The 18,826-nt window shown below is 44.2% G+C and overlaps 1 protein-coding gene across 1 annotated transcript in view; it reads right to left on the reverse strand.

The window, feature by feature from the left end:
* LOC144097316 (glutamate receptor ionotropic, kainate 2-like) overlaps window positions 1–18,826 on the reverse strand; it is a 481,864-nt gene that overhangs the window by 43,876 nt on the left and 419,162 nt on the right. The window contains exon 12 of the mRNA XM_077630058.1: window positions 633–713. Coding sequence (XP_077486184.1) covers window positions 633–713 — 81 coding nt within the window. The remainder of the gene's footprint in view (window positions 1–632; window positions 714–18,826) is intronic.

Here is an 18,826-nt window from a genome sequence, read left to right on the forward strand (position 1 = left end):
TCTTTGAACCGCAAGCACTTTTTCATTCTTGTGCTCCATGTGTATCTGAGTCCATAAATATCAGGATTCGTTTGCAGTTCGCGCGCCCCCTAGAATGTGAAAAAAGCGATGCATTTTTCTATCACCAGCTAGTGTAGCGCCTGCTACTGTACTAATTCAGTCGAAGCTCTGGTTCGTGTAAGTTGCCGAAACTATTAAAATAGACTCAGTGGCAAGACAGCCAAACGCTTCCAGGGGAAGGTGGCCGACACCTTCCACATGGCTTGGGCATGCAGTCCAATTACTTCTCTCTCCCCCCCCCTCCTCCCCATCACCCCTTCCCCTACCCGAGAGGACTGGGAGGCGGCTCTGCTCGCCTGCCAAGAAGTATCGGCCCAACAGGCCCTGGTTCGGCGGACCTGCGAAGCGGTCAGGACCAGTGGGGTCCCGGAATGAGGGATTCCGCCTTCTATTGTAAGGGGCGGGACCCACTAGGGCCCTCTCCCCGAGCACCTCTCTGTATATATAGAATAATAAATGCTTTTCACCGCCACCAGCAGGCGGCAGCTCTTTGGATTCTTTCTTCTGTAGACGCGAGGGAGCTGTCGCGTGCTAGAGACCAATGTGAGAACTGCATGAATTGTTACACGTACCTGCAGAAAAGGCGTCGTGAAGTCGACGTAGTCCAGACGCTCTCTCGTGATCGTAATGTCTCCGATTGCCAGGTCCGCCTCCTAAGGAAGAAAATGTTGAGCTTATTAACGTCGCTATTTAACCTAGTGTGAAGGATACTCAGCGTGCTGTATATCTGTCTCTATAACACCTACACTAAGATGTATTCTTTGCATGGTCGCGGACCATATTGACCGCGCCATAGTAGAATTACTACATATAATCAACGGTAGTACCTAGTAACACCTTTCAGCTATGGTGAATTGTACGAGAGGGATAGAATAATGTCAATATTAAAATTGTAGCGGGCGTATATTTGATAAACCATAAGAAAATAACAAAATTTGAGACGAGGGACAAGATAAGTCAGATGCAGTTATTTTTTCGTTAATACAACGGCAGCGCTGAGATTGCCACACACACACAAAAAAAGAAACCCGGAAGCTATTTAAGCTAGTTCGAGAAAGCAAAAGAAGTTATTACTCCTGGTACAGATACAAGTGTAGCGCATGAGAGTACCGCGGATTACTGATTTAGTCTTGTTTTTTTTTTCAGTGACATTTTTTTCGATGTGGCCTCGCCCAAATTGTTGTCATAACGATTCACAAATGAATCCCTACCTCAGTATGCTAGTAGTTTTGATGACGTTGGGCCAGCCTAGATTTTCTGCCATATACCGTATATGTCAACGTGCAGTTAGTGGTATTAATCGGTGCACTGAGAGGTTCTCTATCTCGCAAGCACTCTTGATAGAAAATAAGCATAGGGTCTAGTGAGAGGACTTTCTGCTTCGAAGATATCGGAGCAATTAAGCGGCCTAAAATGTGCTGTTCGTTTCCTATTCTAGCATTTTTCCACATAAACATACCATTCCTCATAATGAGTTGAACGCGCATCGGCTCTGAAATCTTTTCTTCGCAAAGTAGCATATACGAACGCTTTGCACAATAATCGTTTTCCGAGTTTATTTGTTTCACGTACATTAAACGGTACTGCGTTGAAGAGCAGTGCACTTTGGCTGACAAACATAGAATATGAAAAGTTAGTTTATTGATCTTCAATCGCTTGTGGCACAAAAGGGGATGTATGAAACACTTTAGGCGTCCCCTTATTGTGTGTGTTTTTTAGACAGTTTTCGCTTTTTTCTCAACTTTCAACAGGATTATTACTCACTGCTTCTACAGCAGAGAAGCGTCTATAAAACAATACAAGAAATAATATTTATAACGTTGCAGTGTCACATACGTGATTCCACTATTTAATTCTGCAGCCTTCCGATAATTACACACGCAAAAAACGAAAAAAAAACTTGTAAGCGGAACTGCTCTCTCGAGTCAGGTATACCGCACAACCGTAGCAAAGCTCTTTCCGATTGTTCATTACTCCCTTTCTTATCCCAATAACATGAGCACTGCTTTCAATGTCGTGTCATATCGCCACGGCCTCAAAGCAGCCATAATCGTCTCTGAGTGCTTTCTCTTGGATGGACTTACACGCTGGACTCGAAATTCTGCTTCTCCCATGAAGCACGAACGACGTGACGAAGCCAAATTTATTGTGCGAGGCCCGCAATGACAGTTCAGGGCAGTCCGGGGATAACGGCTGCTCTTGTTCATAAGTCATCAGAAAGTCACATTTCCACGAGCGATAGAAGTTTTATTGAAACGAGCCATCTCATATTTCCTCTAGTTTAGCAGCCGTGCCGTTTCTTATCTGTTCTCATTTCACGGGCCAATGTTTAACATATTGCACTTTATACAACCCTTCAAACGTTTTCCCCTGCACGTTGTCCAAAAGTCTCCACAGAGCTCCGCTTTGCGCAGCGAAATCGCGTAGGGAGAGGAAAACAAAGACGGTCACGTTTTTCGAGTATGGCATATATGCACCCGGAGAAGCCGTGTATACAACGCAGGCTGTTAGGTGCTCGCAGCACAAGGGAATCGAGCTGTCGTTCCGAGACAAAGTGCGCGGGTCTCCTGAAAGGAAGTTTTTTCTCGCCCTCTGGTTGACATTCTCTTCCCGAGCGCACAACAGTGCAGCCAAAGCCTCGCCGCCTCGGGAACAACAAAACACCCATAGTCAGCGGGGGCGCTCTTTCGAGCAGATATATTACCGGAGCGCAGTTCCCAGGGCGCGGAATATCTTCGCGCTACCCCCCCCCCCCCCCCCTGCCACCTTTCCTTGCTTTGTTTCCGGGGAGCTTTACCAGGTTGACAAGTAGTAGGAGAACAGGCCGAGTTTCACGCGTTTAAATCTGGAACGCGAAAGTTTCCAGATTCCCAGTTCCCCACGTTTGCACACGACAATTCTTGCAAAGCTACGCACCCATTGCTGAAACCGCAAGTCTTGAGAGGGTAACTATATTTTTCTTTGCTGCAAGGTTTCCCCGTCTTCGGCAATTGTCACTACGCCTTCTGTCGCGCTGCGTGCAAAAGCGCTCTAAGGACGAAAAACCCAGTGCCTCCCAGGCACTGTCGCGTTAATGTCTTTCCTTATTGCGCGACACATTTACGGGTGCGAGCCAAAGTGTCTCGTTACAAACATCGAGGATACTTCTGCAGAACAATGCCGCGAATACTATTTCCCCTCGGGAACGTAGTTGAACGAGCATTAAGCCAAGTAGCGAAGCCGTTACTTTGAATAGCGTATTTTATCGTTGGCGACGCGTGAGGGAGAGCGCGTGCGTACAATACAAAGGTGTTCGCCTCGCCGCTGTGGTTTTGGGGACGCGGCATTCAGCTGAATGGCTGCCCCTAAAACCTAGGAACATACAACCGCGGTTTTCGGGGACCTAACTTCGGGAAGCCTGCGGGGCTGTGACGTATAAACGTTTCTGGAAATAGTTTCTCGGTGGTAACTACATTTACAGCCACTCTGCCACAATGCCGAGTTCAGTAAAGTGATTAGTCACGCGAAACTTCGGTAATGCGCCAGAACCCGAACGACCGGACTGCTCTTCTCTCCTAGACCAACAAAACAATTAGCCTTCGTGTATGAAATATGGCATGAACACCTAGGAATCACTGCTTGCGGAATGTCTCGCTACGAGGAACAACGTGCTAACTATCTCGGTAGTGCAAGCAAAAAGATGAGTTCTTGAAGGTACTTGGAGTTATAATGTAATTTGTGCTGAATGTATGGCATTTTTCGAGCCGTAGAGAGACAGCAATTTCCTTAAAAGCTGACGCCAGTTTAACCTTGCACGCGTTAGGAAAGTGACCTATGCTGTAGCATAGCTCTAGGAATGGAGCGAACCTGGAGGATTCGCTGGCTGTTAATTAAGTGTAGTTAGTGTTTAAAAACAGATCTGCGCTAATTATTTACAGTCGGCATGGCTGTAGGACTCTGACAGAACGCAAAAGATATGCGATTATTTCGACCATGGAGAAGGGGAAGTTTGAAACAGTCCATGGCCTTCGTCCAACACAGAGCTTCTCCAAGTGTGTGCCATCGCAGTAGGAATACCCTGTATTAATTGCCCCCATCCCGCCGTACACAGTGCATGCTGGGTGTATACAGGTCGTAGGCGGAGAATATGGAATATATGCTACATACAGACGGAAGGACGCAAACTTCTATGCTTTACGCTAAAAAAAAGAAGAATAAAACGACCCCCCCCCCCATGGCAGGGGCCGTGAGCACGATTTGTTGGGTCCTCTACGCCATTGCTGGTTAAGCTGCGCGCAATCAATTCAGTCATCCGTCGCCTGCTTGTAGTAAAAACACATTTAACAGGAGGTGTATGAGGGAGGATTTTAAACAGCCATGGGCGTTGTTATGCTGCTGCTAATGATTGTCGCCGGTCGTAAGCACCGTATATATAAGGTTATTTCGGTACGTGTAGGTATGGGCGCTTATATATAGAGTTCCCACAAAAAGTTACTTAGGACAACCTCGCAGATTCGTCTACTGTCAATTGACTGTGTTCGAATTTACGACCCAAAGGGAAAGAGATATTGATGCCACAGGCTATCACAGCGATTAATAACCGCACCCGCAGGCTGCATCAATAACTGCTGCCCCAAATCTTTGCCACACCACGCAGACGTAGAAGAAGCAGAAACGGATTGCTTGGTGCCTATTTTCGCCTCCGCCAGCTCCTTTCCTCGGCCTGTCTAGCGTCAGAGAATCTTCATTGCCTATTATTCATGTAATTGATATATATATATATATATATATATATATATATATATATATATATATATATATATATATATATATATATATATATATATATATATATATATATATATATATATATATATATATATATATATATATATATATATATTTATTTATTTATGAAGGGAGCCAACAGTCACCGAAACCAAGGTGCATAGGGGAACGTTAAATTTTTTTTTTTAATGTGTTACTCTTATCAGGGGGATAATAATACTTCGGTTAATAAATCGCTTAAAGAAAATTACTTATAAAGCAGCAGAAAAAACAACCATGCCGCCGGTGTCGAGGGTGGCGCTGGTGAACACTCTCAAGGTTCGCGTACACCCAGTAAACATAAATACCCAAGAGAGCAGCAGTTTGGACAGCCGTCGCCGTAGCTCAGTTGGTAAGAGCACCGGACGCGATATTCGGAGGTCGTGGGTTCGGATCCCACCGGCGGCATGGTTGTTTTTTCTGCTGCTTTATAAGTAATTTTCTTTAAGCGATTTATTAACCTAAGTATTATTATCCCACTGATAAGAGTAACACATTAAACAAAAAAAAATTAACGTTCCCCTATGCACCTTGGTTTCGGTGACTGTTGGCTCCCTTCATAAATTTGTCAAACGGGCCCCTCATTTCCTTTAACTTGTCTGCTAATAGCCTAACGAGGGTCTCGGTTCTGGCAGTCTTGATGCCATAGGTAGCATAAGAGGGCTCTCGCACAGTTTCCGCCCTCGCCGTTAGATGACGTTCTACGTCCCGCTCGCGGTATTACAGGACGTGCTACGTCCGCCGCTATGGTCGAGGGTGGCGCTGGTGAACACTCTCAAGGTTCGCGTACACCCAGTAAACATAAATACCCACGAGAGCAGCAGTTTGGACAGCCGTCGCCGTAGCTCAGTTGGTAAGAGCACCGGACGCGATATTCGGAGGTCGTGGGTTCGGATCCCACCGGCGGCATGGTTGTTTTTTCTGCTGCTTTATAAGTAATTTTCTTTAAGCGATTTATTAACCTAAGTATTATTATCCCACTGATAAGAGTAACACATTAAACAAAAAAAAATTAACGTTCCCCTATGCACCTTGGTTTCGGTGACTGTTGGCTCCCTTCATAAATTTGTCAAACGGGCCCCTCATTTCCTTTAACTTGTCTGCTAATAGCTTAACGAGGGTCTCGGTTCTGGCAGTCTTGATGCCATAGGTAGCATAAGAGGGCTCTCGCACAGTTTCCGCCCTCGCCGTTAGATGACGTTCTACGTCCCGCTCGCGGTATTACAGGACGTGCTACGTCCGCCGCTATGGTCTAGGGTGGCGCTGGTGAACACTCTCAAGGTTCGCGTACACCCAGTAAACATAAATACCCACGAGAGCAGCAGTTTGGACAGCCGTCGCCGTAGCTCAGTTGGTAAGAGCACCGGACGCGATATTCGGAGGTCGTGGGTTCGGATCCCACCGGCGGCATGGTTGTTTTTTCTGCTGCTTTATAAGTAATTTTCTTTAAGCGATTTATTAACCTAAGTATTATTATCCCACTGATAAGAGTAACACATTAAAAAAAAAATTTAACGTTCCCCTATGCACCTTGGTTTCGGTGACTGTTGGCTCCCTTCATAAATTTGTCAAACGGGCCCCTCATTTCCTTTAACTTGTCTGCTAATATATATATATATATATATATATATATATATATGTGCAAAGTGAAACGGTCACAACTGGTTCGATTATCTAGGTTTACTCACCAACGGTTTGAGACGGTGGACCGTCCTTCATCAGGGTTAAGGACGGTCCACCGTCTGAAACCGTTGTTGGTGAATAAACCTAGATAATCGAACCAGTTGTGACATTTTCACTGTACACACACACATATATATATATATATATATATATATATATATATATATATATATATATATATATATATATATATATATATATATATATATATATATATATATATATATATATATATATATATATATATATATATATATGTGTGTGTGAAGGGAGCCAACAGTCACCGAAACCAAGGGGCATAGGGGAACGTTATTATTATTATTATTATTATTATTATTATTATTATTGGCACAATATTACTTGGATTAATAAATCGCTTAAAGAAAATTACTTACAAAGCAGCAGAAAAAACAACCATGCCGCCGGTGGGATCCGAACACACGACCTCCGAATATCGCGTCCGGTGCTCTTACCAACTGAGCTACGGCGACGGCTGTCCAACCTGCTGCTCTCGTGGGTATTTATGTTTATTTGGTGTACGCGAACCTTGAGAGTGTTCACCAGCACCACCCTATATATATATATATAATATATATATATATATATATATATATATATATATATATATATATATATATATATATATACATACATACATGTACACAAACACTTATGAAGGAAGCCAACAGTCACCAAAACCAAAGTGCATAGAGGTATGCTTATAAATTATTAATATTTTTTTTAAATTTTGGTGCTGAACGATGGGAGAATAATACTTGAATTAATTTGTTGCTTAAAGAAGGAAATAATTTTCTTTAAGCAACTGATTATTTCAAGTATTACTCTCCCATCGTTCAGCACCACAAATAATAATAATAATAATAATAATAATAATAATAATAATAATAATAATAATAATAATAATAATAATAATAATAATAATAATAATAATAATAATAATAATAATAATAATAATAATAATAATAATAATAATAATATTAATAATAATAATAATAAGAATAATAATAATTATAACACTTTAATTTTGTCAGGCAGTACCGAACATCAATTCCGGGCATGCCAATGCCATCATTGGCTTGTTGAGGAAAACCGGGAAGCAGGCGGCAGATCTTTTTTACCTATAGAGAATCCTGATATTCAATTGGAAATTTAAAGGTAAGAAAGAAAAAAACTGAATCAAGGAGACACAGTAAAACTCATTTGAGAGCAGGAATGAAGGCAACCGTTTCGGTTGTGATTGCGCACTTATACAGAAAAACGATGGAAATGAAATTATTGTACCCTACGCACACAAAAAAGTGTGTTCGAAGAAAAACATGTGGAGCATTTCCCCGCTTTTTATTTTTTTCGCTCTCTCATACACATCAGAATCCCGAGACTGTGTAGTTGAAGAGGGCTTTCTTGACTGTCCTCTTATTATTGAAGACCCCTATCTCATTAGGAGTCCCCTAAATACTGCTGGGACATAAAAGCTGCGCTGACTTTCGCTCTATTTGGTTCTCGTAATGGGTACTTCAAAGATGGATGCAGTACTGAGGTTATTAGTAGAGGAGCGTTCAACCCTGAATTCTTCAGTCCACATATGCCTGACGATGGCATGCTGAATAAATGCATTATAAAATTTAGAGAAGCTAAAGCTAAGAAACAAATCTTCCTTAGACATAGAAGTGTCGTACGCTACACTTTTTAACGCACTCCCCGCCGATTAGTTTCCACTGCGCTGGTACGCGGCTGTTTCGAAAGCAGCCGCCGCTTAGGTTCCACTACGCTGGTAGGCGGCTGTTTAAAAAGCAGCCGCCGAAGAGGTTCGAGACACCCAGGTTGTTCTTCCAGAACAAGGTGGAGAAGAAATAGCTCCGGCAAGACTCATATTTAAACCGTTAAATCTTTGCAAGTGGTGGTTATTGCGTAGGCAACTGATTTGTTCGATATATTCGTTTTTTACTCTGGTATTTCATTCTTTAACAAATTATTAACCCGCGTTTTCAAGAATTTCGCACAATTAAAGAAATAGCAAATACCATATCGCAGCACTGAGTAGCCTAACGAGTGATGTATCATCATTCTATCTGAAACAGACATGTACAATTTGACATTATACAAAAGGCATGACACAGTTCTCTGTTTACATACACAGAGAAGTTGGAGCGCCAACTTAAGTCACAGTCAAGGTAAATACCCATGTAGTTTACCATTTCGTCATAGGGAACCGGCGAACATTGACAGGAACTACAGTTAGAGGAATGCAACCTTACAGGAGCATCTATGTTGAGAATCTTCAGTGGGCTTCTATAACACACTAGCTAGGTCTTTGCGTTATTTATACTGATTAGATTAGAATCGTACCAGTATAATGCAGCAGTGGCGTCTTTTTGGAGCATCTCAACACAGGCATAATAGTCTATATAGCTTGAAATAAGAAGGGTGTCATCTGCATATTGACACAGGTTACATGAAGTTATAGCAGCAGCAGCGGCCTTACGCAGCAGGAGCAGCACCAGCGGTCGAAGGTGATGACGCCGAAGTGCGGTGGAATTGAGCTCGCTCCTCGTGCCGGCGTCACGCGCCGTTCGGCTCCCCGCCATCAGACGTTCTAGCACTTCAGCCAGTAAATCAATCATTTCCTTCATCGTGGCGGCCTCATACTGATTGGCGCGACAAAGTTATAGTTTGTTTCAAGTCATTCACAAAGAAATTAAATAATAAGGGTCACACGATACACCCCTGCGGAACACCACACTATTGTTCTACGGGGGAGCTCTGTATTTTCCCGATACAAACAAGCTGGGAGCGACGACACAAGTATCTCTTCAAAAACTCATGAAACTTGGCACGGAAACCATAAAGATGCAATTCATGAAGCAATATCGCGGCGGCTGCGTTTTTATGGAGGAAAAAACACTAAGGTGCCCGTGTCCTGTGCGATGTTAGTGCACGTTAAAAATCCCCAGGTGGTCGAAATTATTCTGGAGCCCTCCACTACGGCACCTCTCTCTCTTCCTTTCTTCTTTCACTTCCTCCTTTATCCCTTCCTTAACGGCGCGGTTCAGGTGTCCAAAGATATATGAGACAGATACTGCGCCATTTTCCTCCCCCCCCTCAAAAAAAAAAAAATTATTTATGGTCTATTGAATCAAATGCTTTGAACACATCTAAGAACAGACCACAGGCAACCTGATTAAGTTCAAAAGTAGAGTACAATAGATCCGAGACGTCTTGCAGCAGGCTCAGTGTGCCTTTTCCTGCCACAAACTCGTACTGACTGTTTGAAATCATATCATGTATATCCAGGAAGCTATGCATAACTGTGAACAGATGTTTGTTTTCCTAAAATTTGCGCCAAACAAGGCAGCAAAGATATCGGATGGTAGTTCTTCATTTCTGACGAATCAGTCTTTTTTGGCACATGAATAAGTCTTGCACGTTTCATACAATCAGGAATTTTGCACGTCGCAATGATATTGTTTATCATACACAGTAGGACATCTTTCAGGACCTCTAAATTTCAACAATATCCTCCATATGAATGCCAGTGATGCCAGCGGACGTTCTTGAATGATTGCAAAATTTCCCGCACAACAGCTTCGCTCATTTCAGGCAGGAAGCAGACTCTGAGATAGCGACAATACGCATTCGCGCCGATGAAGAAACACTCGAGGATTGAAGGCTGTGCAAAGATAAAAAATGCAGGGTAAATGGATCAGCAAGATCGCTGCCTACAGGGCCAAAATTTCGCTCAACAACCCCTTGCGTGTCATAGGACTTGTAAATTCGTAATTCATTTACCAGCTGCAATGTTTTACCCGAGTCATTCCTGGAATCATAAAACTGCTTCTGGTACTGGTTTCTTCTTGCTAATCGAGAAAGTGCCGTGTCTCTATTTCTTGCAGCTCTGAAAGAATTTCTTAATGACATATTTTTCGGATACCACCTACATCGCTGCCTAAAACTATTTTTTTTATGTATTGCGGCGAGCACATCTAGTTGTAACCAACTGAGGTCATAATTACGTTTTTTTCCTTCACCTTTTTTTTTTGAAGTTTGAACAAAGGTAGCGAAACAAACAAAAATTATCATACATCGCTACACCATATAGGGGTCCACCAAATATGTGTCCCACACGTAGATAATTCTAATAGCTGCCGCAGAATCACTTGCTTGCCGGATCATGTTTGTGCTGGGAGGAGAGTATGACATGTAGTGTTGTATCGGCAAATGGACAAGCCGAATATAAATTATATGGGTGGCATTTTTTGTGGAATAATTAATCGAACCTGCTACAAATAGAAGGACACATTTCAATTCGTGCAGAATGGTACCTTTATTTCCTTCCAGACAGCAGAGACACGCAGAAAAAATATTCCTGCAGCCAGCAACATAACAGTTTGCCATCATAAAAGCCATTAAGAAGGATATTCAGCGTAATCTGAGACACACGCAGCTGTACCATTAGCAAGGAATGCCACGTTTCTTTAAGTACTAAGATGTGCAACAAAAACAATGCCGAAGCCTTTAGCTCGAAGGTAGAGAGGGCAGGTAAGCAGAAAGCCGAATAAGCCCAGGAGCCTCATGGAATGAAACGAAATAGCGCCCAGTAAAAACCATCCAGGCTTATGTAAAAGGCTAAAAGGCACCTGCGTTCCACTTAAAGCAAAACAGAGCTTAGCGGTGGGAGCACATCAAGCACGCTCACTTCCTACCGCATTCTCAGCTTGCCAAGAGAATCCTGGAGTCGGCGCGCGAGGCTGGCAAGTAATCCGCTTGAGCGAAGTCATAAGGAATTCAATAGGTGAGGCAACTCTCGCAGGAGCGAATGAACGGAAACAACGATTTCCTTTTGGGTGCCCTTCTAGCGGCGCGCTTGAAGCACTAAGCCGACTAGAATGTCTTCTCTTTTAGACGCAAACTGCCAATCGAGAAGCACCAAGAGCGCCGATTCAGACTCTCATTGGGGCCATCTCCTTTGGAGGTTTAAGCGTAAACTTCCGGCCTAGGAGCACTTAGCTCAAATCAGCCAATGATTCAGCGTATTTCCTTCTGAGAAAGACTATGGTTGGAATGAGGCAGCGCTGCTAAAAGCCTGCGACTGAGTTGTTTTTGTCCACTCTTAGAAACAAAAGCCGTCCTCCGATGGAGCGGAACGTTAGTTCCGCCCTTTATTGTTTATTTCTGTCCGAGAGCTCCCAAGTCTGGGTTTGTTTTAACAACGTAGTTTTCAGACAGAAAACAAACAATTTAGCACTGCAAAGGGTCCCCCCGCTGGAAGCAACAAGATCCAATGGAGTACTTCGATGAAGACATCGGGTCCGTTTGCTTTTCCTGTGATCTAACTCCTCGTTCAGTAGGACCGCAATGCTTTTTTAACCGCGCATTTATTCCTTTTTGCGCCATACATTCTGCAGTCAGACTTACAGTTCTCTCTCTGTCCGTTCTCTCATCTGTTTGTGCATGAAATCAGGCTAGAGTCAGCGGCCAAGTTTCCAGCGTAGCAAAATCGCTCCACCTCCCTAGCCAGAATAAAATGATTGCTTCTGATTAGAGGTGGATATATATATATATATATATATATATATATATATATATATATATATATATATATATATATATATATATATATATATATATATATATATATATATATATATATATATATATATATATATAAACGTCCAATCTGCCTTCGTAGAAGCTACTGGCTACAATCGCTGCACAATTGCAGCAATCCGATAAGCAAACACTTTGCAGACGTATGCCTCAAGCGCAATGCGACTTCGAATAGATGTTCTCCGACTGATTTCCCCAAAAGGACCAGACCAATGCAGCCGTTACATGTGTAAATAAAAATAAAAGTATAAAACGAAAGACAGAAAGAAAAGTAATGGGCGGGAAACGGGAAAACACTTGAATTTGGGGTAACTAGAGTTAGTGCAGAAAATAGAACCGCCATTTCGCGGTGCATATACTCCGTTGCATACGTAGCAGGCAACGCTGCAGTGGCAGCGGAAATAGTGCTTCCGCGAAACCATATTACTCTGCCACGTATTATTCTTTCTATAACTTCAGTGAGTGTTTGGACTAAAGCGAATAGCTGTATACAACGAAGAGGTAGCATTGAAAATCACTGTCGATGCTTTGAGGCGCACAGTGTTCGGGCCCTCTGGCTCCAATTTTCATTGCATGTGTGAACTACTTTTTAGGTGTGCATTGAGTAAGAGCGATTTGCTGTACCAGCCGCGTATCATACCGCCGCTTGCATATTCTTACTTTTAGAAATCTCGATGAGTTGCACGACAAACATGTGTAAAGAGGTAAAATGAAGTGCAGGAGGTGCCAATTACGACACTGAAGGTTTGTCGCAACGAATAATGCCTGTGTTCGCTTTTATTGTACGACGAACTACAGTTTTCGTGGCAGACTTAGCCTGTGCGAACAGGCTCGCTAGCTTTCACAACCTTGGCTGGTGCTATGTATGAAACGGAGTGTAGTGATGGAACGTCAGCGGGGCATCATTACAAAGATTCTCTTTATGCATTCATGTTTTCGAAGCAATACTGATAAGTTTACAAATGCATGAATAGTTTTTTTTTCTAATCTGGCTCCAAGCAGAAATAGGCAGCTACGGTGAGAGTCATCCTGCAATTTGCAGATAGATGGGTACACGGCCAGTGGTCGCACATTCCCACGGCCATATACGATCATGATCCACAACAAGGTCTGCTTAATAAAAAAAAAATATTGCACCCGTAATATTGCGGAACATGAGAGCTAGCTGGTCTATGATGCGATTTTACAATCGCTGCATTTGCTTTCGATGTTGCTACCACGCGTGAGTGTGCGACAATTGTGGTTTGTTCTTTGCCGGGTTACAGCGATCGTTTATGATGTGAGAAATGTGTTGTGACGGTCATGAACATCTTGTCGCTCACAAGATGCGGTCAGCGCCCCAACCGCATTCGCCCTGTGTTTAACGTGCCGCATGTTGCTCTTGCAACATGCGCGCAGGGTTACGAGCACGACGTTAACCACCTCGGCCACGTCCATACCTATCCCGCGGCGCGACTGATGCGCTACTTGGACGCCGGCAGCTGTGTCATAACTGCTGCAGCTGCTGCTGCGGAGGCGCGCTGTGAGCAGCAATTGCGGTCATTTCAGGACTGGATCTTGAAAAGCTTTTAAGGCGTTCCGCATCATCTTGTTGCGACCGTGCGTCGAACCTGATGAAGAAGAAATTCGCGAGAGCCGCGGGGCACAATGCAAATAATTGTAATTCAGGCTGACAGGCGCCTTTGTCGCAGCCACCATCGTCTTTTGGAGTTCTAAAGCTAGTCTATGTCTTTAAGAAACTACACCCGAAAAGAACCAACGTACAATGCATTTAGTATGGTGCGTGACAAGGACTACAAAACGAATCAGCTACAGGGCGAGAGAGCATGGCGCGGATAGAAAAGATACAGCCGCTATAAAAAGAACCAGCTAAAGAGTGAGGATATTAATTTACACTTCACACGGCGCTCCTGCTGTACATATTGATAAACAACTTTGTTCAGCGCCTAAGCGGAGCTTTCTAGTAGCTGGAAAGTATTGCATTTGAATGTTGTTCAAATTCTGGAGACACAATGCAATGCTCCGCCTCAAAGATATGATGCGCTAGCGTCATTAGGTCTGTTCAGCAGCCTGTGGTTCTCTTTGCATATGACTTCGCAGCCAAGGAAACGGTTCGTTTTTCGTTCTGCTCTTTTCTTGGACCTATTTAAATTTTATTTATTTACACCTTTCTTTTCGTTTTATACTTACCACCAGACATGCAAGGCCCTTCTTTAACCATGTCGACCGATCGTTACCCAGTGGTCGAGCAATAGCGCGCCCAGCCCATGACCCAAGCGGCAGGTGTTCGTGTCCCGGCTCGACCATTAATCTCTTGAGTGCAGTCGCTATTCTATCTTCAGAGGCGCTACGTAATGGCTGTGGAATGACGTCACGACACTCTAGTTCCATAAAGAATTGTGTGTTGACGTCATCATGGTTGTATTGATTGTAAAACATTTTATTCGCCGGGAAGAGCTTGGCAAGAAGTCGCGTTAAGTGGTCGAGAGTACATAGCCCTCGACGACTTTGTCAGCCCACTCCACCGTCAAAACTTGCGTTCTGGGGTCAGAGCTAGCCAGCACGGTCTCCCACCGCTCGAGAGAAGGAGCTGTAACTAGATCACCCGGAGGTGGCTCTATTTTGCAGTCCCACAGGATGTGATCGTAGGTAGCACGTTGGCCACAGTGTTTGCAGTTTGGGTTGTAAAGATCTGGATAAATGTGCGCGAGGAGTGATGGGGTGCGTATCGATCTCGTCTGTAGACGACGCCACGTAACCTCTTGTTCTTTAGTAAGTCTTTTGTCTGGAGGGGGGAAAATCCTCCTCTCTAGTTTAAAATTGTTGGTGAGATCATGATATGTGATCATTGAGTCCTTCGTGAAATTCAGGGAGCCAGACTCATCCACTGCCCGGTCGACGAAACCTCGGGCTTTATTGTGGGCTGCCTCGTTCCCCGGATTCCCCGAATGGGCTGGGACCCATATCAATTCGGAATAATTTGGTGAGAATTTGGTTGCTTTAAGGATTCTAAGGGAGGTGTTTGTAATTCGCCCTTTAGCGAAATTATTGATACCCATTTTGGAATCGCTGAGGATGATGCTCCCTTGGGTATGTGCTAGGGCGAGGGCTATAGCCGCCTCTTCTGCCGTTTCAGAGGATTTCGTTTTGATTGTCGCCGAGACGATGCGGTCACCATTCTCGTTCACAACCCCAACTGCAATGGCATTGGTATTTTTGTATTCTGCCGCATCTACATAAAGCGTTGCAGCGCACTGTCTGTATTTCTTATGTAAGGCTTTGGCTCGTGCTTGTCTTCTACCCTCATGGTGTAAGGGGTGCATGTTTTTGGGGAGTGGTTTGATTAGTAGGGCCGTCCTATAGGCGCGGGGTAAGTCTACTTTAGCATCGTTATTCGTAGGTTGAAAGTTAATTCCGAACCTGGTAAGAATACTCCTGCCAGTTCTGGAATTGGCTAATCGCGCTGTTTGAGCCATTAAATGGGCTTCTTTCAGTTCATTGTAGGTGTTATGTATTCCTAACCTCATAAGCCTTTCGGTTGAGGCATTTAGTGGGAGTCCTAACGCTGCCTTATAAGCCTGCCGTATCATGCTATCCAATTTGTCCTTTTCTGCTTTCGAAAATTTCAGATAAGGGGTGGCATAGAGTATCCTGCTCAGCGCAAAGGCCTGCACTAGGCGGCATAAATCTCTTTCCCTCACCCCTTGTCTGCGGTTCGCTATGCGGCGGAGTAGTCGTGCCGTCGCTTCTACCGTGCGTTTTAGCTTAGTGAGTGTGTCAGTATTTTTCCATTTGTTTGTAAATACAACCCCAGTATTCTCATGGTCTGTACCTCTTTGACAGATCGTCCATTAACATAGACGTTTATTTGCGGGGGGATGTCGTGGTACGCCTACCTCTTTGTTTACGACGGATCACGAAGAGTTCAGATTTTTGCTCAGAACAAGTGAGGCCGGAATCCCATGCGCATGCCTCGATGATGTCCACTGCTGCTTGGAGTGTGTCTTCTATGTAGCCTTCGCATCCTTTGGTTACCCAAAGTGTGATGTCATCTGCATAGAACGTGTGATGTAGGTCTGGTATTTGTGCCAGTTTGGGGGGAATTTTGATGAGGGAGAGGTTAAAAAGGAAAGGGGACAGGACGGAGCCCTGTGGCGTTCCTTTACTTCCTAGTTTGATTGGGGCAGACTCTATTGTTCCGACCGTTATCACTGCTGTTCTGTTAGTGAGGAAGGATCGGATGTAGTTGTACGTCCTTTCTCCGGGGTTGATTTCTGACAAGTTTGTCAAGATGGCTTTGTGGGTGACGTTGTCGAAAGCTTTAACAAGGTCTAAACCCAATATTGCTTTCGTTCCTGTTCCCTCGTCAGCTTCAATTATGTCCTTGTTAAGCTGCAAGAGAATGTCCTGGGTAGATAGTTGGGCCCTGAATCCTAACATTGTTTCAGGTAGGAGGTTCATGTCCTCCGCATAGTTTTGGAGCCTATTGAGGATGACATGCTCCATGAGTTTGCCTAGGCATGATGTTAATGAAATTGGGCGTAGATTCTCAGTGCTGAGTTTCTTACCCGCTTTAGGAATAAAAGTGATTTTCGCGTGTTTCCACTCTGGTGGTATGTTGCCTGCATGCCAGTATTTGTTCATAAGGTCTGTAACCGCCGCGATCGACGTTGCGTCTAAGTTCCTGAGAGTCTTATTTGTTACTTTGTCTGGTCCTGCCGCAGATGTTGTCCGCAGTTTTCCAATTGCGTACCAGACCTCTGCGTCTGTGATGTCTGCGTCTAAATTTGGATTAGGAGTCCCCCGGTAGTCTGGTTGTGTGGTACTATCATCCGTGTTTAGATAACGTTCTGCTAGCTCTTTGATTAGGTCTTCAGTTGTACCCTCATATTGATGTATGAGTCTGTACAGTTGACTTTGTTGCACGGGACGTGTTTGTTCTGGATCGAGCAGGTGTCTTAGAAGATGTCATGTCTTCTTATTTCCGAGCTGTTCATTGACGCTTTCACATATTTGGTTCCATTGTTGTGTTTGGAGAGTAAGTGTATGTTCATCGATTCGCCTCTCGATTTCAGCGATCTTTTTGCGTAGTCGCTTGTTGTGTTTTTGCTGCTTCCAGCGTTTTTGGAGGCCTTTTTGTGCCTGCCACAGGTGTAACAGTTTTGAGTCTGCAATCTGCTCCTTCTCTCAACTGGCACCACAACGCTAGTGGAGCTGACATCCTCATTCAGGGAGATAACCCAGTCGCTAAGGTTACAGATCTCCTTTGGAGCTGTTTTGTCGCGAAGTTGCCTGAACTTGTCCCAATCCGTGGTTCGTATTTCTTTTGCTTTGTTTTTAAGTTTTGTCGTGGGGAAGGTGATGCTAAGGATGAAGTGATCACTACCAAGGTGTTGCCCGGTGTTGACCCACTTTGCGTCCTTGACGTTTTTAGAGAGGGATAAGTCTGGAGATGTGTCTACACATACACGGTTACCAATGCGTGTGTGGTCGCTCGGGTTGTTTAGCGTTGTGAGCCCTAGTGACTGTATGATTTGCCAGAGCAGGTTCCCTTTCGGAGTTGCTTTGGTATATCCCCATGCTGGGTGTTGAGCGTTGAAGTCTCCCACAATTAATAGTTGAGCCCTAGCAGCCAGCTTTACTGTGTTTATCAACAAGTGTGGGAGTCCATTGCCTTTGTTTCTGGGAGGGTTGTATACATTAAGGATGAAGAGATTTGAGCCTACTTTTTGCCTTGGTACTATTTCAAGTAGGGTGTAATCTTCTTCCGAATCATTTATAAAATGTTGAATTGCAATGATATTTCTATGCACCAGAGTGGCTGTGAAGGAGCCGGCTGCGTTACTAGTATCATAATGAGGTGGCAGATATGCTTTATAGCCTAGCAGTGTAGCCCTGCCGCTAGCTTCTTGCAATGCAATCACGTCTGGGGTTGGAACAGACGGTGCTTGTTGGATGTGGAGCTGCAAGTGGGCCCGCTTGCGGCGGAAGCCTCTGCAGTTCCATTGCCAAATTTCAAATTTTTGGCGTGGTGCCATGTTGGGTTATAGATGGTTGTGGCGTCGTGGACAGATCCAAGGTGGGGGGTAGGCGGGCCTCGATAGTTGTAAGCCTATCCATTATTTGCTGCATGCAGGTGGCTATTTGGGATATCTGTCCCTCTAGTGTTGCAAAGCGAATATCTATCTCTGCAAATTTGGTAGTAACGAGGCCTTGGAAGCTTGCTTGTTCTGTTGATATAGCGCTAGTTCTCTCTGACAGAGTATTGATGTCTGCCCTGAGTTTGGTAGGCGCTTTCGACGGCTGCGGGGTGTCGGCTTCCGAAGCCTCGGCCTTTCTTTTGGATTCCTCGCCTTCTTTTGTAGGATGCGGTCTTTTAGTTGCTATTCTGGCGTCTGTGTCCGTCGCGTTATGGGCTGAAGACTGGGACGCGTTGGAGGGAGTGTGGCAAATAGCGTCTGTTTCCATCGCATTATTGGTCGAATCCTGGGACGTTGTGGGTGGCATTCTAGCCGCAGTGGCATTCTGTACCTGATGCGCTTGTAACAGGCGTTTAATGTCAGCCAACTCTTTTTTAAGGCTGGCAATTTCTCTGTCTCGGGATTGTAGTTGGATCTGAAACTCCTTCTCTCGAGCGTCAATAGATTGGGAG

Source organism: Amblyomma americanum, chromosome 7 (assembly GCF_052857255.1).
Source record: "Amblyomma americanum isolate KBUSLIRL-KWMA chromosome 7, ASM5285725v1, whole genome shotgun sequence".
Classification (NCBI taxonomy): domain Eukaryota; kingdom Metazoa; phylum Arthropoda; class Arachnida; order Ixodida; family Ixodidae; genus Amblyomma; species Amblyomma americanum.